The 20,359-nt window shown below is 39.5% G+C and overlaps 1 protein-coding gene across 4 annotated transcripts; it reads left to right on the top strand.

Annotated features, from left to right (window-relative positions):
* Positions 1-727: 727 nt before the first annotated feature.
* Positions 728-15,202, top strand: CEP20 (centrosomal protein 20). 4 transcript variants are annotated; one of them, XM_060123921.1, is made up of 5 exons: positions 728-816; positions 3,997-4,194; positions 6,475-6,559; positions 10,109-10,245; positions 14,944-15,202. In XM_060123921.1, exons 1-5 carry the CDS (start codon positions 789-791, stop codon positions 15,018-15,020), a joined length of 525 nt encoding a protein of 174 aa, XP_059979904.1. In that variant the 5' UTR covers positions 728-788; the 3' UTR covers positions 15,021-15,202. The 4 variants fall into 4 exon arrangements, 3 of the variants coding, with proteins under 3 accessions (XP_059979904.1, XP_059979905.1, XP_059979903.1); XM_060123920.1 differs by having other exon boundaries at positions 765-879; XM_060123922.1 differs by lacking the exons at positions 6,475-6,559; positions 10,109-10,245.
* The last annotated feature ends 5,157 nt before the right edge of the window (positions 15,203-20,359 follow it).

Genomic DNA, 20,359 nt, shown 5'->3' with positions numbered 1-20,359 from the left:
AGTCATCTTCACAAATAGCTCTTGGATTCCTTATGTGCACTGCCCAGTATTAAGCGCCAGTGGAGAAAACAGGCTTTGAAGAGCAAGAGGTCTGGATTCAAATCTCACCTCCACCATTTGCTGGTGATCTTGGTTACGCCTCTGCAGTCTTCAAACACTGTTTCCTCCTTTGTGAAACGTAGTAGTAATAGAGAAATCAATGTCAACGCATGTAAAGCACTTATAAGAGTGTCAGGCTCATTCATAGTAAGCCCTTAATACACTGGTTCTCAAGGTGTTATCCCCAAGATCAGCAGCATCAGCATCATTTAGTAACTTGTTAGAATGGAATTCTCGGACCTCACCCCAGATTTACTGAATCAGAAACTCCAGGGGTGGGGCCCAGAAATCGGTTTTAACAAGTTCTCCAGGTGATTCTGATGCATTCTCAAGTTTAATACCTGGTAACTATTAACAATTAGTACTTGAGGCTGCTGAGGTGAGCAGTGGGCAAATTATGAAGGCTAAAGTTAAGCCCTACGGTGCCAGCAAGACTCCTGGTAGGGTTCCAACCTGCCTCAGCCCGGGCTTACCCTCCCTCCTCCCTCAGCAGGGCCCGCCTAGTGCACTCGCTGATTGGTGGGGTCTCTCTGGACCGTCACCCCATCCAACCACGGAGAACGTAAACGAAGAGGGGCGGGACTAGGCGCGGCGAGAGCGGCGAGCCTGTTGGCTACAGGCCACGCCGCGGGGCGGGGCGGAGCTGCGCGTGCGCACGGCCTAGGCGTGCCCGTGTGGGCCGTTGAAAAATGGCGACTGTTGCTGAGCTGAAGGCGGGTGAGTGCGAATGGCTGAACTTTGTAGGCCTTCAGCCTGTGAAAAGGATGGGACGAAATGAGGGTGCGCGGAACACTAGTCAGCCTTTTCGCGGGTCGTTCTGTGGCGTCAGGGCCTGCGGAGCGTCCAGAGGGCGTGGCGGCCGCCGCGCGGGGGCCCTGAGGGGATGTGGTTGCATAGGGACAATGTTTAAACCGGCTTTGAGCTGGAGGAGGAGTCCCAGGACCCCCAGGTACCTGAGAGGTCTATAGTTCTGCACCTTGGGGCTCTGGCGCATCCTTCTGGACCTCGACGGAGGCGAGGCCGTGGGCCGGGCCTTTTCCTCCGGGCTGATGATTCCAATGTCTAAACCACTATTGTTGGTGTTCCGCACAATCCTAAACCATTTGCTTGCTTATCTCATTGCGTCCTTACAACCACCTGCGAGGTGGGTCGCGATTTTCCATGGGGAAAAAGTGGAGGTAGAACGGTGTCTGGCTTGGCCATTCTCCTGTGTTTTAGGAAAAGTTCCACAAAGGTTCGAGCCCTTAAGCTGAGAACATTTGTACACCGTTAGTTTTGACGCAAATGTCCAAACAAGTAATAGTAATTATAGTTATTGGTCATAGAGCTTTATGTGTCAGGCACAGCCCAGCCCCTGTGTTATCTAATTTATTCTGTGTATGAACCTTATGCCCATTTCGTAGATTAGGAAATTGAGGCGCTGAGAGGTGAAATAGATCGACTAAAGTAATTTAGCTATAAAGAGGCAGAGTGAGAACCTAGAGATGCTGCACCAGGCCTGCAGGTCTTAGTTACTGAGTGATACTGCTGCCTGCCTAGTAAAACCAGTTCCATTTTTCAGGGAATTTAGGCTCTAAATCAGTGATTCTTAGAGATTTGGTGGGGAGAGTATGATTTGAGAATATGATTCAGGAATTATTGATCTAAATGTATATTTGCGGCCCATGACTGATGAACAATCATTAAAAAGGCATACCTCTATCCACAAGGACAGACTTGACATGAATTGGTGAACTCTCTCCCCAGGAAACACATATCACCTGTACTATTGCATGCAACTTCTGAGGATTTAAAGATACTTTGGAATATAAACCAGGTTAAGAAGCCCTTTCCAAAGAAATTGTCATGGTACAGTGTTTTAATAACCATGATAATAGAACCCTAGAACTCTCTAGACAAGGGATGGCCTACACAGATGTAGGGAGCCCTTTATGCTTTTCCTGCATTTGTCAGCTCTGAATATACTTAGTGTTCAAGAGAAACCCATTGAAAATGCTTGCCAATCAATGATCTTATATGGGCTTTCACCTTTTTAAAGCACTTTCCCCTCACATTTTTCCACCTTACTTGGTTCTACCTCTGAGACATAGAACTCATGTTGGAGAAGACAAGTGAGACAGGAGTTAGTGATCTACCGCTGAGGTAGTGATGAGGCATGCTGGGTTTCCTAACTCCAGCTTCATTAATTCTCATTTCTTTGCTGAGTTCAAGGCTGTGCTGTGTGCAAATACAGAGTAATTGGGGGGAAAAAATCTCTCCGTCTAATTTCTAAAGATGGAATTGGAGAACAGGGGTTCAGTTATGATCCCAACATAATAAAGCTGTACCTGCCTTTTATGGGCCTGTTGCACAGTCTGACTGGGTGATAACTACTCTTAACACACCTGCAAAAAAGGTTGAGGGGATGAATCTAAATATAAGGGCCAAGAAAGGTTAAAGTCTAGTCCAGATTGTATCTCTTTAATCAACAAAACCTGACTCAGGTTTTTGTTGTTTATCAAAGCTTAAAAAAATTTCATGTCCATGCCTACTTGGATACACTCCCTGGGCTCCTTTTATTTTATTTTATTTTTGGCTGCATTGGGTCTTCGTTGCTGCACGCGGGCTTTCTCTAGTTGCTGCGAGCGGGGGCTACTCTTCGTTGCAGTGCGGGGACTTCTCATTGCGGTGGCTTCTCTTGTTGCGGAGCATGGGCTCTAGGCGCATGGGCTTCAGTACTTGTGGCTTGCGGACTCTAGAGTGCAGGCTCAGTAGTTGTGGCACATGGGCTTAGTTGCGCCGTGGCCTGTGGGATCTTCCCGGACCAGGACTCGAACCCGTGTCCCGTGTGTTGGCAGGCGGATTCTTAACCACTGCGCCGCCAGGGAAGTCCCTGGGCTCCCTTTCTGAATTGTCATTATTGGGGTGTACTTATTTATAGCATAATACAGTATTAAACTATATTTATTACACCAATAGTATACAGCACAGTATTATAATGCCTCTAGACAGCTCTCTATTCTAGGCACTATGGGTGAAATGTGTTAATTCTCTGGAGTTGTTATTTAGCTATTAAGGACAATGTGAGAGAAAAAATAAAAAGGTTCCAGACCACTGCAAGGGATGATGCCAATTCAGCCCTATCCATATTAGTATTTATAGCTAAATCTCATTATCATAACTACTGATATTTGTAGTAATGACCCTTGCTTATCAAGAAGTTAGATTACGTTCAGCATATATATCCCTGATTCCTTGAGATGACATTGATAAAGTTACATGTTAGATTTCTAAGTAGGCTTACAATTTCAAAATCTTACTGTTTTAAGGAATTAACTCATAATTGCCTTTAAAAAACAAACCCCCCAGAACAAAAGCCCACCGTTTTGTTCAGAATGGGCCATTTCCCAAGGGTTCTGGGTATCAGTTTTTATACAAAGGGCACGACATAGTCCTTCCTTTTTGGAGTGTACTTGTTATCTTTAATCATCTACTTTCTGGACCAGAGGGTTTTAGTGACATACAGAACCTGTCTGCAGTGACAACCATTCTTGAAAAGATATGAGACACTGGGAGATAAGTTCAGATCCCAGTAAGCTAAGTATATTTCTCTCCCCCTTTTCTTCTTCACTAAAGAATGTGTATCAGTCTGTAGCCTCTGACAGTGATGATGTTGGAAGGATAAATTTGCATTTGCTTAAATATATTAAAATAGTAAATCATCGCAACTCAGGAACTTTATTTTTTATTACAAATGTGGCTTGTGGTAGCTAATGTGATGATTGTTCAGTTTGTCATAGAGTATAGGTTGAAAGTGCATGTTATGCCATTTACCTTTTAAGCATTTTTCTTCAGAGTTTGGCTAAGAATGACAAAATTCCTTCTGTAACTGAAGCATTAATATTTTATATTTAACAGTTTTAAAGGACACCTTGGAAAAAAGAGGAGTATTAGGGCATTTAAAAGCAAGGATTCGAGCTGAAGTTTTCAGTGCTCTTGATGATGAAAGTGAACCTCGACCATTATTGTCTCATGAAAACCTTCTAATTAATGAATTAATTCGGGAGTATTTGGAATTCAACAAATATAAGTATACAGCATCTGTCCTCATAGCAGGTAAGAGGTTATTTATTGTTAGTTACCTGATATGAAATCTGCCTCTTCCCTTCTCCCAATTCTCAGAAAGTGTTTAGCCTAGAAATCTAATTCCATTACCAAACAGTATCATCTGGGACATGCCTGGAACATAAAACCTCCCATGGGCTCTTTCCATAGCTTGAACAAGTGCTTGTGAGGTTTATTGTATTATAGGGGAAAATAACTCAATAAACACTTAAACTAGGTGCATACTTTGAAAAATCATCCATAATTCCTGGCACTGACAATAAATACTTGTTTACTGGTATTGAGAATAAACAATTCTTTACATTTTACCCTATGTGCTGTCCGTCTTTTTTCTATGTATATGCTTTAAAAATATACACACACAGATTTAATATATATTCTTTATTAAAAAATATAAAACATTGGGAGATAAAGCCTCAAAATATTGCTACCATGTATTGATCAGGCACTGTATACAAATGTATGTGAAAGCATGATATCTAAAAAGGATTAGATAATCTATAGAAATTTCAAATAACTGTGTTGTACACCTGAAACTAATATAATATAATATTGTGAACCAACTATACTTAAATAAAAAAAGAAAAAAGAGGTCAACTATACTTCAATTAAAAAAAAGAAAAAAAAAAGAAAAGGATTAGGAAGGTAAACTCCAAACTCATTCTAGTGATGGGAGGGAGAGAAATGGTATTGGGGGGAGGGAGTCAACAGTTAAAAAGAAATTTATCTTATCTGTTCAATTTTATTTCTTAAGAAAGCAAAAGAACTGGAAGAATATGCACAATAGTCAGGATCAGCATTGCCTCTGGGCTGGGGGAGATGAGGTTGGGAGGATGATCAAAAACACCTTGCATGTACATAACTTGATTCCCTTGTTCAAGGTGTAATCTGTGCTTTAAGAGTGTTTGGTGCCTTGGAGATATGCCTCATCAAAGAAAAGAGATCATGAAGTGGATTTTGGAGGAGAGAATGGATTCCTTATTTGTGATGCTGGAACTTTCCATTCGATAGATCTTTTGTTAATATTCTAGATCTTTTATTTAATGTTAACTGAATGTTAATACCTTAACTGAATAAAGACTGATGATCTTTATTGGTTTAAGGATCTTCAATATCAGTATCTTCACTTTCTTCAGTTTGTTATAGATGGCTATATAATACATTAATAATCAGAAAAGAAGAATATGAAAATATCATCAATTAGATGTCTTGGACTTGTGCTTACCTAGAATGGAATATAATGACATAGTCAAGTTTCTACAGTGTCTTGGCTTTTTAAAACAAAAAATGAGGTAAAATTAACATATAAGATTCTTTACCATTTTTAGTATATAGTTCTATGGATTTTACCAAATTCATACAGTTGTGTAACTACCACCACAATCACAATCACGATATAGAACGTTTCCATCACCTCAGAAAATTCCCTGTGTCCCTTTGTAGACAACCTCTTCTCCTACCCTCAAACCCCTAGCAACCTCTGATCTGTTGTTTTCTGTACCTATCATTTGCCTTTTCCAGAACATCATATAAGTGAAACCATGCAGGATGTAGCATTTTGAATCTTTTTCCTTTCACTCAGCATAACACATTTGAGACCATGCTGTTGTTTTTCCCCTCCGAATAGCATTCCATTGTATGGTTGTATTGATTTATCTATTATCAGTTGATAGACATTTGAGTTGCTTCTAGTTTTTGGCAATTATGAGTCAAGCTGCTATAAAACATTAATTTACAAGTTTGGCCGAACGTTGTTTTCATGTCTCTTGGGTAAAGAGCTAAGAGTGGGATTGCTGGGTTGTGTGTGGTAAGTGTATGCTTACCTTTATAAGTGGATGCAACATTTTGTTCTCCTACCGGCAGAGTATGAGGGTTCCAGTTGCCCTGTGTCCTTGCCAGCACTTCATATTAGTGTTTATTGTACTTTTAGATTTATTGCCGCCAAATGGATATCAGCACTGTCATGTATTTAATTTACAGGCTTCTTAGAAAATAGGACTTCTGAAGTCTAGTATATAGAAACAATATTTTCCCAACTCAAAATTGGGGGATTTAAAAAATAAATTTATGTTAAAGTGTATTAAAATATGCATTTAACAAAGTAGCTATTCTGAAAGTCATAAAATCACATACAGTTGCATCTGTCTTGGCGTGTGCCATCATTCTTCTAAAATCTGAAAAATGTGTATACCTCGTAAGTGTGGTTTTTATCAAAATCCTATTTACTTTTTACATTAATAAAGACTCAGTGTTTTATGATTTTCCCCCCAGAATCTGGTCAACCCATAGTTCCATTGGACAGACAGTTTCTCATCCGTGAACTAAATGCATTTGAAGAATCAAAGGATAATACAATGTAAGAAGTTTTTTAAAAAATAAGTTTTCAGATACTGTTGTATTGGAGTCATAATTGCATAGCAGTGGTTTTATTTCATTTTAATTCAGGAGGTATTTATTTGGGCCCAGTGTGTACCTAGCACACGTCTACGGTGTGCAGCTGTGTGTAGGTGCTAAATGCCTGTGGTTTCAGAGGACTGAGCACCCCTGCTTTATCCTAAGGGTCACGTCTCTTGGCTTCTTCATCCATCCTTTTGTTTTTTACCTGAGGCTTTGCTCTATCAATTGTTTTCTTCCTCACATTTAACTCTTCCTCCTCACTGCTTCCTTCACTTCAACTTGGGAATGTACTCAAATCTCTCCTCTCCAAAAAAACCTCTTAACTCCTTTTTGTCACTGAACTTAGTGAAGATCAACCCCCTGTTTTCATTTTGTTATTACCCCCTCTTTTGCCTTCTCTGCATTTTAAGTTCTCCCCTCACCATTTGTACTGAAACTATGCTCTTGAAAAAGAGTGACCACTTTCTAGTAGTTTCTTAGTTTTTTTCCTACTTTAGTGTTTCTTAAACTTTTTCTAGAGGATCCCTGAATGGCAGAAAAAATTGTACCTAGGAGGCCTGGGAACATAGATCAAAGCACCTTTCCCCTAGTAAGAAATTTCTTTGAAGTCTCATGTTTTCTCTTTCTAAAAGGTTTATTGAATTTTTTCATTCTACTTCATGATATAATTATTTTTACCATTAAAATGTTTTAAATGACATGCCAATTAAATTGAACTCTCCCTCAAATCTTTGTGTAAAATTAGTGTTCTGGGATCATATGCCACCTGTACTTTGTACCAGGCCCCTAGCACTAAGAGTGGATATATATCTATTTCCAATTTGAGAAGCTCAGCTTTACCTGAGTTTCTGCAGTGTTTTGTAATATTGACAACTCTTCCTTAAAACACTTCTTGTCATTTGTCTTTTATGACCCTTTACTGTCTTGGTTTTTCTGTCTCCCTAATGGTCGTCACAGTTTCTTCATTGGCTCCTTTAAGGTTCCTTTAAATTGTGGGCACTCTCCCCCAAGTTTTGTCCTTAACTTTCTTTTCCTCTTGTCCCCCTGCCCACTTTTCTATGTAGTCTTGAGTCTTTAATGATGTCTCCATGCTGGTGACTCTGCTGTAAATCTTACAGCGCTCGTGAATTACGGGCCCACATTTCTGCTGGCATCTCAAACTCTGTGTGTCCAAAAATCAAGTCCATTATTTTCATCTCTTCAAGCCCCCCTCATAGCTTCCTCATACAGCCATTCAGGTCTTCACCTGAGAGCTCACTTGCACTTCCGGCTCCTTACTTCTCCACCAGTCATTTTGCGAGTCTCATCAATTTGGCCTGTGCAGTAGCGCCTGTCTGTCCTCACGACCTGTGCCGTGCAGTTCAGGAGGCGTCTGTCCCGTTTCTCTCCAGTCACTTTCTTTTCTAACTCACGTCACGCTGCCAATAGTTTGCTTTCTGAAAGCAAATGTTGCTTTAAAGCATTTCCATTGAAAAGTTTTCAGATTTCAAAAAGTAATGTGGTCCATATATGGTGTAGGCTCCAGTGGAAGTCTGAAGTAGCATTAATAGTCACATTAATATTTTTCAGTGAAACTTAAGAATTTTCACAAAAAGTAGATAAAGTGTATAATAACCTTATATTAGGTCAAGCCATGCCACCAAATGAGTTTGTGCCAAATTTATGAAGAAAATTAGTTTTCAGAGTTTTTGTTTTTCAGAATTGCAAATAAGGCATTGTGAAGCTGTACTTTAAAAACATTAAGTAGGATTTTTGAAAAAAGAAATCTTAATATTCATGAAGCTGCAGGTTAAATGTGGTAGTTTTATATTTTCTAATATGTCTTAAAAATTTTAAATCTTAAGTAAATTTTATTGTAAATTTGGAAAACAGAATTTTTTTAATTTAAAAATCTTCTTTGACCAGTTAACACTTTGGGAAACAATGGTTTAAAGTAGACGAAGAGACCTATTTTATATTCCTGTATGAAGCTTTTATAAGAGCTGAGGCATCTTATTAAATAGAGAAACTCACTCTCTTGGTTTCTTTGTGGTATGGAAAAATTGCTTTTGTGTGTAGTTGGTTATTTATTGCTGTATAACAGATTACCCCAGAAGTTGGTGGTTTAAAACAACAGACATTTATTATCAGTAGAGAGGAATCTGGGCGTGGCTTCTGTGGCTGGTCTCACTCATGAGATTGCAGTTAAGATGTTGACCGGAGATACAGTCATCTGAAGGCTTGGCTGGAGCTGGAGGATCCATTTCCATGTGGCACATTCACATGGCTGCTTGTCGGAGGCCTCAGTTCTTCACTACATGAACCTTTCCATGGGACAGCTTGAGTGTCCTCATGACATGGCAACTGACTTACCCTAGGGAGAATGACCAAGAGAGAAGGCAAGGAGGAGGCCGCAATGCCGTTTATGACCTAGACTCTAAAGTTGCAAGTGCTGTCACTTAATGCCTTACTCAGTTCCTGAGAAGTGAGTTCAGCTCACACTCAAGAGGAGAGCAGTTAGACTCCACCTTTTGAAGGGAAAGGATGTCATACTTTGAACCATCACACCTGCTAATAAGTAGATAGATTATCTCAAAAAGACAATCCATTAAATTGATATTTTCAACTGTGATATTGGAAACAAGGGAAAACCACTCTTTATTGTCATCAGAGCAGCCTGCATTGGTGCAAGGGCACTAATGTAAATCTCCAGGCAGCATGCTGTAAGGAAGAGAATATGGGACTTGGGGTTCAAGTGTAAAGTTTGTTGACTATCTAAGCAATCTCTAGCAAATCCTCAGTGAGCTGTGGTTTTCTCATTTATAAATTGGAGATGATGATATCACAAGGTAAAGATAAAATGAAGAGAGAGAAGAGTGTTTTGTAAACTGTAAAGTAGCTTTAAAAATACTAGTTCTTGCCCGACTCCTGTATAGCTTGCATTTATATACCATTTAATATGTGCCAGGTATGGTTCTAAGCACTTGATATTTATTAACTCATTTTGTCCATAACTGCCCTATGAGGTAGAGACTATGCTTATCCTCATTTATAGAGGAAGAAACATTTATGAGGCTGGGGACGTTAAGAATCTTGCTGAGGTCAAGTGGCAGGGCCAGGATTTGAACCCAGGCAAGGATTTATTAATCCAATAAATATATATTGAATAGTTGTTTTGTATCAGACCATGTTAGGTAGTGGGAAATCTTATACTGGACTTCGGAGTTTAAAAAAAAAAAAGCTGATTCCTGTGCATTGATTGAAATTGTATTTCATCTTAGGTGAGGTTTAACTTGTTAGTGTTTTCTCTGGATTTTAAAATTGTCTTTAGAGTTAAATGGTACACTTAAATTTGAAAAGGCATGAACAAGTTTGCAATTTGGATAATAAATAATGCATCTTTTTTCTTTTAAGTCTGGTGAATTACTTGGCTATTTTCGTGTCAGAGGCTACCTTTTAAAGAGTAGATATTTTTAAGCTTTTCCTATTTATTTAAATTGAATTGATTTTGATTTTCTTCCTGCTATAGACCTCTTTTATATGGAATTTTAGCTCATTTCTTGCATGGAACTAAGGATGACATCCAAAATACATTTCTGAAAGGGTCTTCACTTCAGCCTACAAACCCAAATCTTGGCAGACAACCTAATGGAAGAAAGCAAATGGGTATGAGTTTTCTGAGACTTATCATTTAGCTATCAGCAAGTATGTTTTCTTCCTATCTGTTTTTATCTTTGGAACAGTTTTTCCTAAGATTTTGAGTCAAAGTTTAATTCCATTTATATCCAATATAGTTAGCCCGTGTTATTTATCCTCAAAAAAACAATGCTTTTCAGAAGGAGAATCTTGTGAGGTGTGGGGAGATGACTAGACAAAATTCTTAGATATAATTTCTATAAAGAAGTGTTGAAAAACTTGATTTTCACATAGATTTTGTACTCTTTGGAGTAGCTTAGATCCTTAGCGTACTGAAGAAGGAGCTTTTTATCACATTATCAATTTTTTCCCCTCTAAGACTGAAAAAAGGCAAGATTGCTGAATATAGATAGAGCAGTCAGAGGTCTATGTGTTGTCCTTTGCATTTTCAGGATTCCTTTTTTTTGAGGGGGTGGGGGGAATACTCTTTGTGGTAGTGTTGTAGTTATCTATAAATAAATTCTTAGGAGAACAGCTCATATTTCTTTTAAGAATGCTCACTCTTCCAATGAGGTTTCAGTTGTTTTGATTATATCAGCAGTAGAACCTCAGTTTGATAATCTAAATTGAATGGTTTATAGCTCAGTGTTTCCAACTGTGGTTGAGAGTTGGTCTCTCTTTTTAAGGATAGTCATAGGTGGGGCTCAGGCAGCTGATTATCAGAACAAATATAAATCTTTTTTTTTTTAACCTGCACCCTTGGCAGTGAAAGCGTGGAGTCCTAACCACTGGACTGCCAGGGAATTCCCAGAACAAATATAAATCTTGACTGTTGAAGTAAACTTTTAAGAAACATCTAAAGTGCAAATTGTCTTTTGCAGTTTTCCTGAACTGCCATGAGCAATATTGATCATGTTGGGCTTCCCTGGTGGCGCAGTGGTTAAGAATCCACCTGCCAATGCAGGGGACACAGGTTCGAGCCCTGGTCCGGGAAGATCCCACATGCCGCAGAGCAATTAAGCCCATGCAGCACAACTACTGAGCCTGCACTCTAGAGCTTGCGAGCCACAAGTACTGAGCCCACGTGTCACAACTACTGAAGCCTGCGTGCCTAGAGCCCGTGCTCTGCAACAAGAGAAGCCACCACAGTGAGAAGCCTGTGCACCTCAATGAAGAGCAGCCCCTGCTCGCTGCAACTAGAGAAAGCCCGTGAACAGCAACGAGGACCCAACACAGCCAAAAACAAATAAATAAAAAATAAATTTTAAAAAAAGAAAGTATTTAATTGCCTTTTGAGATAATTGCGAATATTTAAAAAAATATATTGATCATGTTAAATACTTACTCTGTCTCTTAAGATCTGAAAGCAAAATATTTGTGAATCAGGGTGATCTCTTGAAGGTTAGTTCTGACTTTACTAGGAGTTATCCTTCTATATATCTTAGAATTCTAAGTCCATGGAACACTGGAAAAGAAATCATTCCCGTCTTCTTATTTTAGTTGAGAAAACCAAGACTGAGAGGCTCATTGACTCATCTAAAGCCTGTAGCTGATCATTTTTAGCAGAATCAACACCCTTGATTGCCATTCCTGTACACTTTCCACTTAAAGAATATGGAGAAGTTTTCTTAGTTCCTTTTTCAAGTATTGGTAAGGAACTGTCATTATTGCCTACTATTTGGCAAGAACTTAAAAAACAAAACAAAACACACGGTACAAGAGTAAATGTCTAAACATCAGTAGTATAATGTGAAATTCCCTCTAACCTCCTCCCTCCTTGCCTCTCCCTAACGCCTTGATTTCCCTCCCCTCCACAGAAGGTAGTGCTGTTAGCAGCTTGGTGGGTGTCCTTCAGGAGTCATTTCTACATATTTAAATTTATATGCACTGTTCCTGTACATATTATCCTACAGTTTGCTTTTTTCACTTGTTTTATCAATTTATGTAGATCTGCTTCTACCTCGTTCTTTCTGTAGTATTCCATAGTACTATTGCTAATCACTCTTTACTGATCTACTTCTGTATTTTTTTTTTTTTTTTTTTTTGGCTGCATTGGGTCTTCGTTGATGCGCATGGGCTTTCTCTAGTTGTGGTGAGCGGGGGCTACTCTTAGTTGTGGTGTGCGGGCTTCTCACTGTGGTGGTTTCTCGTTGCAGAGCACGGGCTATAGGCGTGTGGGCTTCAGTAATTGCAGCACGTGGGCTCAGTAGTTGCAGCACGCGGGCCCTAGAGCTCTCAGGCTTCAGTGATTGTGGAGCACAGGCTTAGTTGCTCCGTGGCATGTGGGATCTTCCCGGACCAGGGATTGAACCCGTGTCCCCTGCGTTGGCATGTGGATTGTTAACCACAGCACCACCAGGGAAGTCCTACTTTTGTATGTTTTAAATTTTTTGCTTTTACAGTATTGCAGGGTAGCATTAGTATTTTTCTTATGTGGATGCCTAGAAGTAGAATTGCTGGTTCAAAATATATGCATATTAAAAAATGTAGTAGATATTGTTTAATTCCCCTCCAAAAAGGCTTTACCACTTTACATGCTTGCCAAGAATATATGATAATGCCAGTTTCTCTTTAATTGTCACCAGTGGATATTGTACACATTAACACATGTTAACACAGCAAACCCATGACGTTGGTATTTTTAGTTCCAGTTGGGTGGGTGGGGGCAGGGTGTGCTAGAGAGGATGCAAGAGTCCTTGGGTTACCTTGGCTCCTGTCTGTATAAAGTGCCAGAGACATCAAAGATTCGAGTTCAAGTCAACAAAGCTTTGGGTACCTATTCTGTGGAAGACTCAGAAAGGAGAATGAGTGCACTAATAGGAGAACAGTGATATTGCAAATTATTTTTCTTGATCATCAAAAATGTTACTGACACAACAGGAACCTCGTGCAATGAATTGTGAAGAATTGTTAGCCCCAAATTGCATTATGTTTCAGTAACACATTTAGGCATTTAGGCATTCCATTTACTTTCTCAACTCCAACTTATTGTGTGAAAGATACATAAGTTTTATTTGACAACATCGAGACGTTATAAAGGTATTAAAATAATTATTCTTCAGATTATATACCTTCTATCTACACAAAGTCATCCAGCTGAAATATAAAACACTAAAATTAAATTCTCTTTTATTTGAAGATAAGTCCAAAGCCTGCCATTATGAAAGCACTTCTTTTATTAAAGCTTTCAGAGTACAAAAAAAAAATGAAGAGGGTTTATATAACAGGCACACTCACCTTTGAAATGGTAGCCAGTTCATTAATGCTGCTGATATTAGTGCTTGTAATATTGAAAGCAAGGTAGTTTTTGCTATAAATAAAAGCCCAGATATTTTATAATAGAGAAAATCATTATCAGCTCAACATTATTGCACATCTATGAAGTACATGAGTGACATACTTAACTCTTTTATAACAGTTCTCTAGAAAACCTAAAATGGTTTTGCCTTAAGGATATTGTTGATCTTGTTCTTCCAGCAAAGTTGCCTAACACTGAGGGGGATGAATTTTCCAGACCTGTGGTAGTGTTAGCACTCTGCACTGCCTCTGAGGATGAGGGGCTGCTCTGGACTAGCACGACTGTGTGTACAGCAACTTGTCCTCAGAATTAGCAAATCTAGTGTGCATTTTTGGTGCTACAATTGCATATTTCTAACAACTTGTCTAAATTTGTATTTTTTTGTCTCCTGTTATCAAAATGGTCATTAAAAAGGTTTTGTTTTTTTACTTGTAAAGAGTGTTTGGGGAATTGGGGGTTAGGGTTGGGGGGGTTCATGTTTTCTTAGGAATTTAGTTTGTGCATCACATTTTTTTTTTTTTTTTTTTTTTTGGCTGCGCTGGGTCTTCATTGTGGTGCGTGGGCTCTCTAGTTGTGGCACGCAGGCTTAGTTGCCCCATGGCATGTGGGATCTTAGTTCCCTGGTTGGGATCTTAGTTCCCTGACCAGGGATCAAACCCATGTCCCCAGCATTGGAAGGTGGATTCTTAACCACTGGACCACCAGGGAAGTCCCTGTGCGTTGCATTTTTGTCGCATTGGATGTTAAGTCTCTTTAGGTTCTTTTAATCGAGAATGCTTCTGCCTGCTCCCCTCTCCCCCAGGACAAAAGAAATGGAGCAGACATAGCTAGGGCCCTTTCTTTACTATTCTGGAGCACAGTGTGTGGTCACAGAGGCTCTGGGCTCCTCTGAACCTGCATGGAACTTTCTTGTTTTGGGCTGAAGAACATTTTCTACAATTTCTCGGGGGGGTTTTCTGATTTTGGTAGGAAGTTGTAAACCATGCTAGTTTTCTTCTTGCCGCAAGAGGGTGCTGCTGGGAGGATTTCTATTTGAAGAAAAGTTTTTTGTTTTTTGTTGTTTTTCTTTTTAGTTGAGCTTTGGCATCCCTCAAAATACTAATTGAATACACAGTCCTTTCTTGTGAATTCCATTCCTTACATACAGTGTAAGTTTGTAAGTACTTGCCCATGGGTTTACTCCAGGGTGTACTCTATTCACTTACAAAAAAATAGGAAACACTTGTGAAAAATTGGAGTGAGTCCCTAGTACTAAACATTTCTGATTTCTTCAATAGGGTTTTTAATAAAAAACCCTTTTATTGTCCTAAGCCATCTAAAGAACTCACACAATATTAAATATATAACATCCTATAATGTATGTAGATAAGTCTACCTGCTGCCCATTTTTACTTGGGATGAGTACTGACCTTTGCTTCTGTTCATTGCAGAGGACCACCTACAGAAGGAGCAGGAGAGGAGCACTAACACCGAAAACCTGCACACTTCTCCCGCAATGAAGAGATGACATTTCCATGTGGGGCATTTTTTATAAACTTGTATGCATTAAATAACTTATTTATCCTTCTAATGTTACCAGAATTCATCACTAATATTTGTACTTTGTGGAAATGTGAGTTTCTGCAAAACCTTTAGCCCCTTGTGTTTTACTGCATTTGTGAATAAAAGCTAACTCTGTCATCTAGCTTACCAGATTTGACTTGAAAGAAAATGTGTTGTTTTTAGGAAGATTTTAAAGGCCCCTAAAGTTTTGAGAAATGAAAGGGTTTTTTAGTTCCCTATAAATTCTTCTAAAAAAAAATCAGGTCTTTATAGCCATACGCTCTGTTCTTTGTTTGCACCACATGGCTTCCAGGATCTTAGTACCCCAACCAGAGACTGAGCCCAGGCCCCCGCAGTGAAAGCACTGAGTCCTGACTACTGGACTGCCAGGGAATTCCCTGCTCTGTTCTTTACCATGGCACATTAATGAAATTTCCTTCAGGCTGGAATTATGTGGATTTATAGGAAAATTCATTCATGTTTTAAAAAAAAAAAATTTAAAAGAACACCAAAACCAGAAAAAACTATAATTCCTATAAAGTTTGATTGTTTTCGGGGGTGGAGCTAGCTATTTTTCAGATAACCATTTATAATTAGGTTTAAGTATCTGAATTACTACCTAAATTTGAATGTTGAAACTTGGTAACGACGTACTTTTTCTTTACTTAGACAGTTTGGTTTCTCCTAGAAGATTTAATTAAAAGGTGTGTGGGGGGGAATAATTCTTTTAATTCTGCTGTAAGTAAACCAAGAGTTTATTACGTGAAGAATGTGGAATAAACATGAAGAGACAGGCTTTATGAGAAATACCAGAAAGTACCTTTTAAAAGATGGCATTGTTTAACCTCCATGTGGCCTTCAGTTGTGCAATTACAAGATGAGCTATGAAAGGGCCAACCCTTACTTGTATGGGCTCTGAGTGTCTTATTAAATGTCGATTTTTATTCTTGGGGTAGAAAAATAGTAAGAGCTCTTATAGTGCCATCTCTAAAATGCTACTTTGATATTCATTGACATTTTTATAATGTGGAGTCTTCAGACTGATTTCACTGAAAACAACAAACTATTATAGTAGACACCTGATTGGCACAAATCATAAGGTGTATTCAGAACAAAACTGCATGGGCGCCTGTACACTGACAACATTTAGCTTAAACATTTTCCACAGGGAAGGTGATAAGCGCTGTAGTTGACAGAATTGGCGTTCTTTTCAGGGTATAGATTCTGTGCTGCTTTTGGAAATTATTGAAACTTGATTTTATTTTTGGTGCTAGTCAGGGTTCAGTCCTTACAGATTAACCAAGAACTTTTATCTGAATGCAGAAAATTATTTAAAAAATTGCCTTAAACAATACTTTACAAGTCAAAGGATTTTGAGAGGCCCTATTGGTGGGCTAAAATTACATATACAGATGTAGAAGTATTATAAGGGCTCATTTCCATTTTTTAAATGAAATCTATAGTACCTGATTACAGTTATGAATTCCATTGTATTGTATGGGGAGTATAAATATCTGAATTATTCTCAGAGGATTTAGTTTACATGCAGGGCTGTTGGTAGTGGACACTGTTTACCTCAGGAATTGCAATCATGCAGGACTGGGTTAAGAAAAAATGCTGGAGTTTGTCATTTTGGATACTGATACAAAATCATCAAAATAGAAGCTAAACAGAATTGTCACATGTAGTCTATAGCACATTTGTATGCATTATTCTATAACTGGTTTGTACCTAGGCAACTTTTATACTTTCAGTGTATCATTTAATAAAAAACAAAAAAAAATTTAAGCAACTCACCTTTGTGCAAAGGGCTTTCCTCTGACTGTTCTGTCATCAAGAGGTGTCCACTGGAACCAGAAGAAGGCTTGGCGATGGCTCCCTAGGCCTTCATTCGGGATCTCCAGGAACCTAGTTGTTGGAGGGTGCATAGTAAGGTTGAGGGTACTTGGCATCAGCCATATCACCCCGGGACAGTTATTCTTCATAGGGTGGAAGTGGTAGGGGCTGGTGGTGTTATTCTCTGAGGGGACAGTATCATAATCTGTGGGGCCACATATGGCTTGAAAAAGTGCAATTAGTAGTAGTTTTTTTTTTTGGCCATGCCACATGCCTTGTGGGATCTTAGTTCCCTGACCAGGGATTGAACCCGGGCCCTGGCAGTGAAAGCTCCGAGTCCTAACCACTGGACCGCCAGGGAATTCCCATATGTTCTAGTAGTTTAAATAGGTTCCTGAGCTGAGACATTTAAATTCAAGGAAGGAAAAGACAAAAATAAACACAGAGGACCCATCAAACTCTTCTCACGAACTCATAAATTAAATTAGTACATCATTGCTGGTGGTTTTCATGAGGTTGTTGGGAGAAGTTATCCTCCAGACATGCTCCAAACTCCAGGAGAAGTTTCAGGAGAAAACTTATACAAAAATAGGATGGGAATTGGACCTGAAGAGGGATTTAGGAAAAGTAGACATTTGAAACTTTGGCAATGTAAAAACCCAGCAAGAGCAGAGGTGGCGTTTGAAGATGATAAATTTAAGCATAGCTTATATGCTTGCTTAGAATAAACTAATAGCTTTATAATTATGTGCAAGAACACATTTATATATGACTCACATGCCTGTATGATTATGTAAAATTTGATGTGTTCTTTTAACCTGAAGCCAAGTGTACATGAATGATTAACATTTTGTGAAAATATGCCTTTAAAGGCATTTAGGGCAATGCTTCCCAGCCACTTGGCATTTCATTTTTGTAACAACCATTCTGCAAGGATTGTTGGTCTTCATTAATTTTTGTTTAAATGAAAGTGAGGTAAAATTATCTTAAAAAAATAGACAATTTTTTAAAGCAGTTTTAGGTTCACAGCAAAATTGAGTGTGAAGTACAGAGTTCTCACATACTCTCTGTCCCCACACACTCACATGACCCCCGAAAGTGGTACATTTGTTACAATCAGTGAACCTACATTGACCCATCATTATTACTCAAAGTCTGTAGTTGACCTCAGGGTTCACTCTTGGTGCTGTACAGCCTATGGGTTTGAACAAATGTATAGTGACGTATCCACCCACCATTACAGTATCAGTAGTTTCACTGCCCTAAAAATTTTCTGTGCTCTATTCATCGCTCCTTTCTCCTCTAGCTCCTGGCAACCACTGATCTGTTTACTGTCTCCATAGTTTTGCCTTTTCCAGAATGTCATATAGTTGGATTCATACAGTGTGTGGCCTTTTCATATTGTTTTTCTTCACTTAGTAATATGCTTTTGTTTCCTCCATGTCTGCTCATGGCTTGATAGCCCATTTCTTTTTAGTGCTGAGTAATATTCTGTCATCTGAATGTACCACAGTTTATCCATTCACTTACTTAGAAGAACGTCTTGGTTGCTTCCAAGTCTTGGCAATTAATGAAGAAAGCTGCTCTAAATAACTGTACAGGTTTTAGTACAGACATAGGTTTTCAGCTCATTTGAGTAAATCCCAAGGAGTGTGACTTGCTGGGTCATATGGTAAGAATATGTTTACTTCTGTAAGAAACTATAAAACTATTTTTATTGAGAATTTTAGGACTTTCCTGATAGAGAATCCGGAGTTACCAAGACACCAGAGCTGGAAACTGGTGATAAAGGAAAGAGCACTGCAAGTTACTGTGTGATTCAGTCTTGAGCCTGGAGAAACGTGGGGACTATGATGAGTGAAACCAAGTGCTTCTGCACAGGAGAGTTGGAGCAGAACCGTGCTTGTGGTCGGGAAAGATGGCCCTTTATTCGCAAGGAGGCAGAGTCCTGTGCAGATCTTGAGCTGGATGACTCGAGTGCTGATGCACTTTTAGTAATTGTGAAGGACATGCATAATTGTGAAGGACAAGCCATGCTTGGACCCAGTTTTTTTATTTTTGCAGTACGCAGGCCTCTCACTGCTGTGGCCTCTCCCGTTGCGAAGCACAGGCTCCGGACACGCAGGCTCAGCGGGCATGGCTCATGGGCCTAGCCACTCCGTGGCATGTGGGATCTTCCCGGACTGGGGCACGAACCCGTGTCCCCTGCATCGGCAGGCGGACTCTCAACCACTGCGCCACCAGGGAACCCCCCCAGTTTTTGATGTTATTAGAAACTGGAGGGAATCATACTTTGGAAGTTTTTGAACCTAGTAGCAAAATCAAAGCTATTTGATTTAAAAAAAAAAAAGACTCTGAGAGTGGAATTTCCCCACTGCTATCTTGTTCCATGAGTTCATGGAAACTCCCAGTACCCAGCGCCTCACAGAAGACATGCCAGGGAAACTTACTTGACAGTCAGTCACAGTAATGTTTTTTTGTTTTTTTTGTTTTTTTTTTTGTGGTACGCGGGCCTCTCACTGTTGTGGCCTCTCCCGTTGCGGAGCACAGGCTCGGGACGCGCAGGCTCAGCGGCCATGGCTCACGGGCCTAGCTGCTCCACGGCATGTGGGATCTTCGCAGACCAGGGCACGAACCCGTGTCCCCTGCATCAGCAGGCGGACTCTCAACCACTGCGCCACCAGGGAAGCCCCACAGTAATGTTTTTTGAAGGTAACTTTCCCCCTCTATCTTTAACTGGCTTTTTGAGCCATGAGAAATAAAATGGAGGCATCTGATTTTGAAGATTCAAACATCTGAGCTTCTGCATTGGACAGATATTTATTGAATGACTATTATGTGCACACACTGTCCCTAAGTACTTCTAGAGTATACCAGAAGGGTATGAAACACTTTCCATGTTGAGGCAAAGATTCTGACCATCTGTGCTTTGAGAAAACACAGGTTCAGAGAGGTTCACTGACAGTCCTGTGGCTGCCTGGCTGGTGCTTAGCAGATCATGAGTTAAAAACCTCAGACTTCTCACCTACTTACCCTAGACTCCATCACAAAGGCAGGGTTGGGATCCCTGCTCTACCATTAACTAGCTGTGCTAAATTGGCTGATTATTTTACTCACCGAACCTGGTTTCTCCACAGCAAAATGGGAAAAAAAAGTTTAAGTACTTTATAGGGTTGTTATAAGGATTAGGTTCGATAATGTAGTACAATTCAGTGTCTGTTATAAAGCCTTCATTTATTGATAATTTATTATAACTATTTTCTTTTAAAAGTTACCAAATTCTTTAAAGAATCAAATGCACCCCTTTGGAATATCGTTAACGCCTCCAGAAAAGTGCCTGTTTTTACTCTGAGGCCAGCAAGTTAAGACTGATGGCCTGCTCTGGGTTATCTTTCCAGGATGGGAAGGGGATGATCAACTTCAGTTTTTCCCCCTTCCTATTCTCTGCTCCACATCAGCTCTGTACTA

Source organism: Lagenorhynchus albirostris, chromosome 15 (assembly GCF_949774975.1).
Source record: "Lagenorhynchus albirostris chromosome 15, mLagAlb1.1, whole genome shotgun sequence".
In the NCBI taxonomy this organism is placed as follows: Eukaryota; Metazoa; Chordata; class Mammalia; order Artiodactyla; family Delphinidae; genus Lagenorhynchus; species Lagenorhynchus albirostris.
The sequence above is the reverse complement of the archived record's forward strand: the minus strand, read 5'-3'. Positions and strand labels throughout refer to the sequence as shown.

Bases quoted from the DNA above. Each gene is read 5' to 3' on its own strand.
- CEP20 (XM_060123920.1), top strand. From the start codon at position 789: ATGGCGACTGTTGCTGAGCTGAAGGCGGGTGAGTGCGAATGGCTGAAC. The intron at 4,195-6,474 runs GTAAGAGGTTAT...TTTTCCCCCCAG, and splicing joins AGCATCTGTCCTCATAGCAG to AATCTGGTCAACCCATAGTT. The intron at 6,560-10,108 runs GTAAGAAGTTTT...TTCCTGCTATAG, and splicing joins GAATCAAAGGATAATACAAT to ACCTCTTTTATATGGAATTT.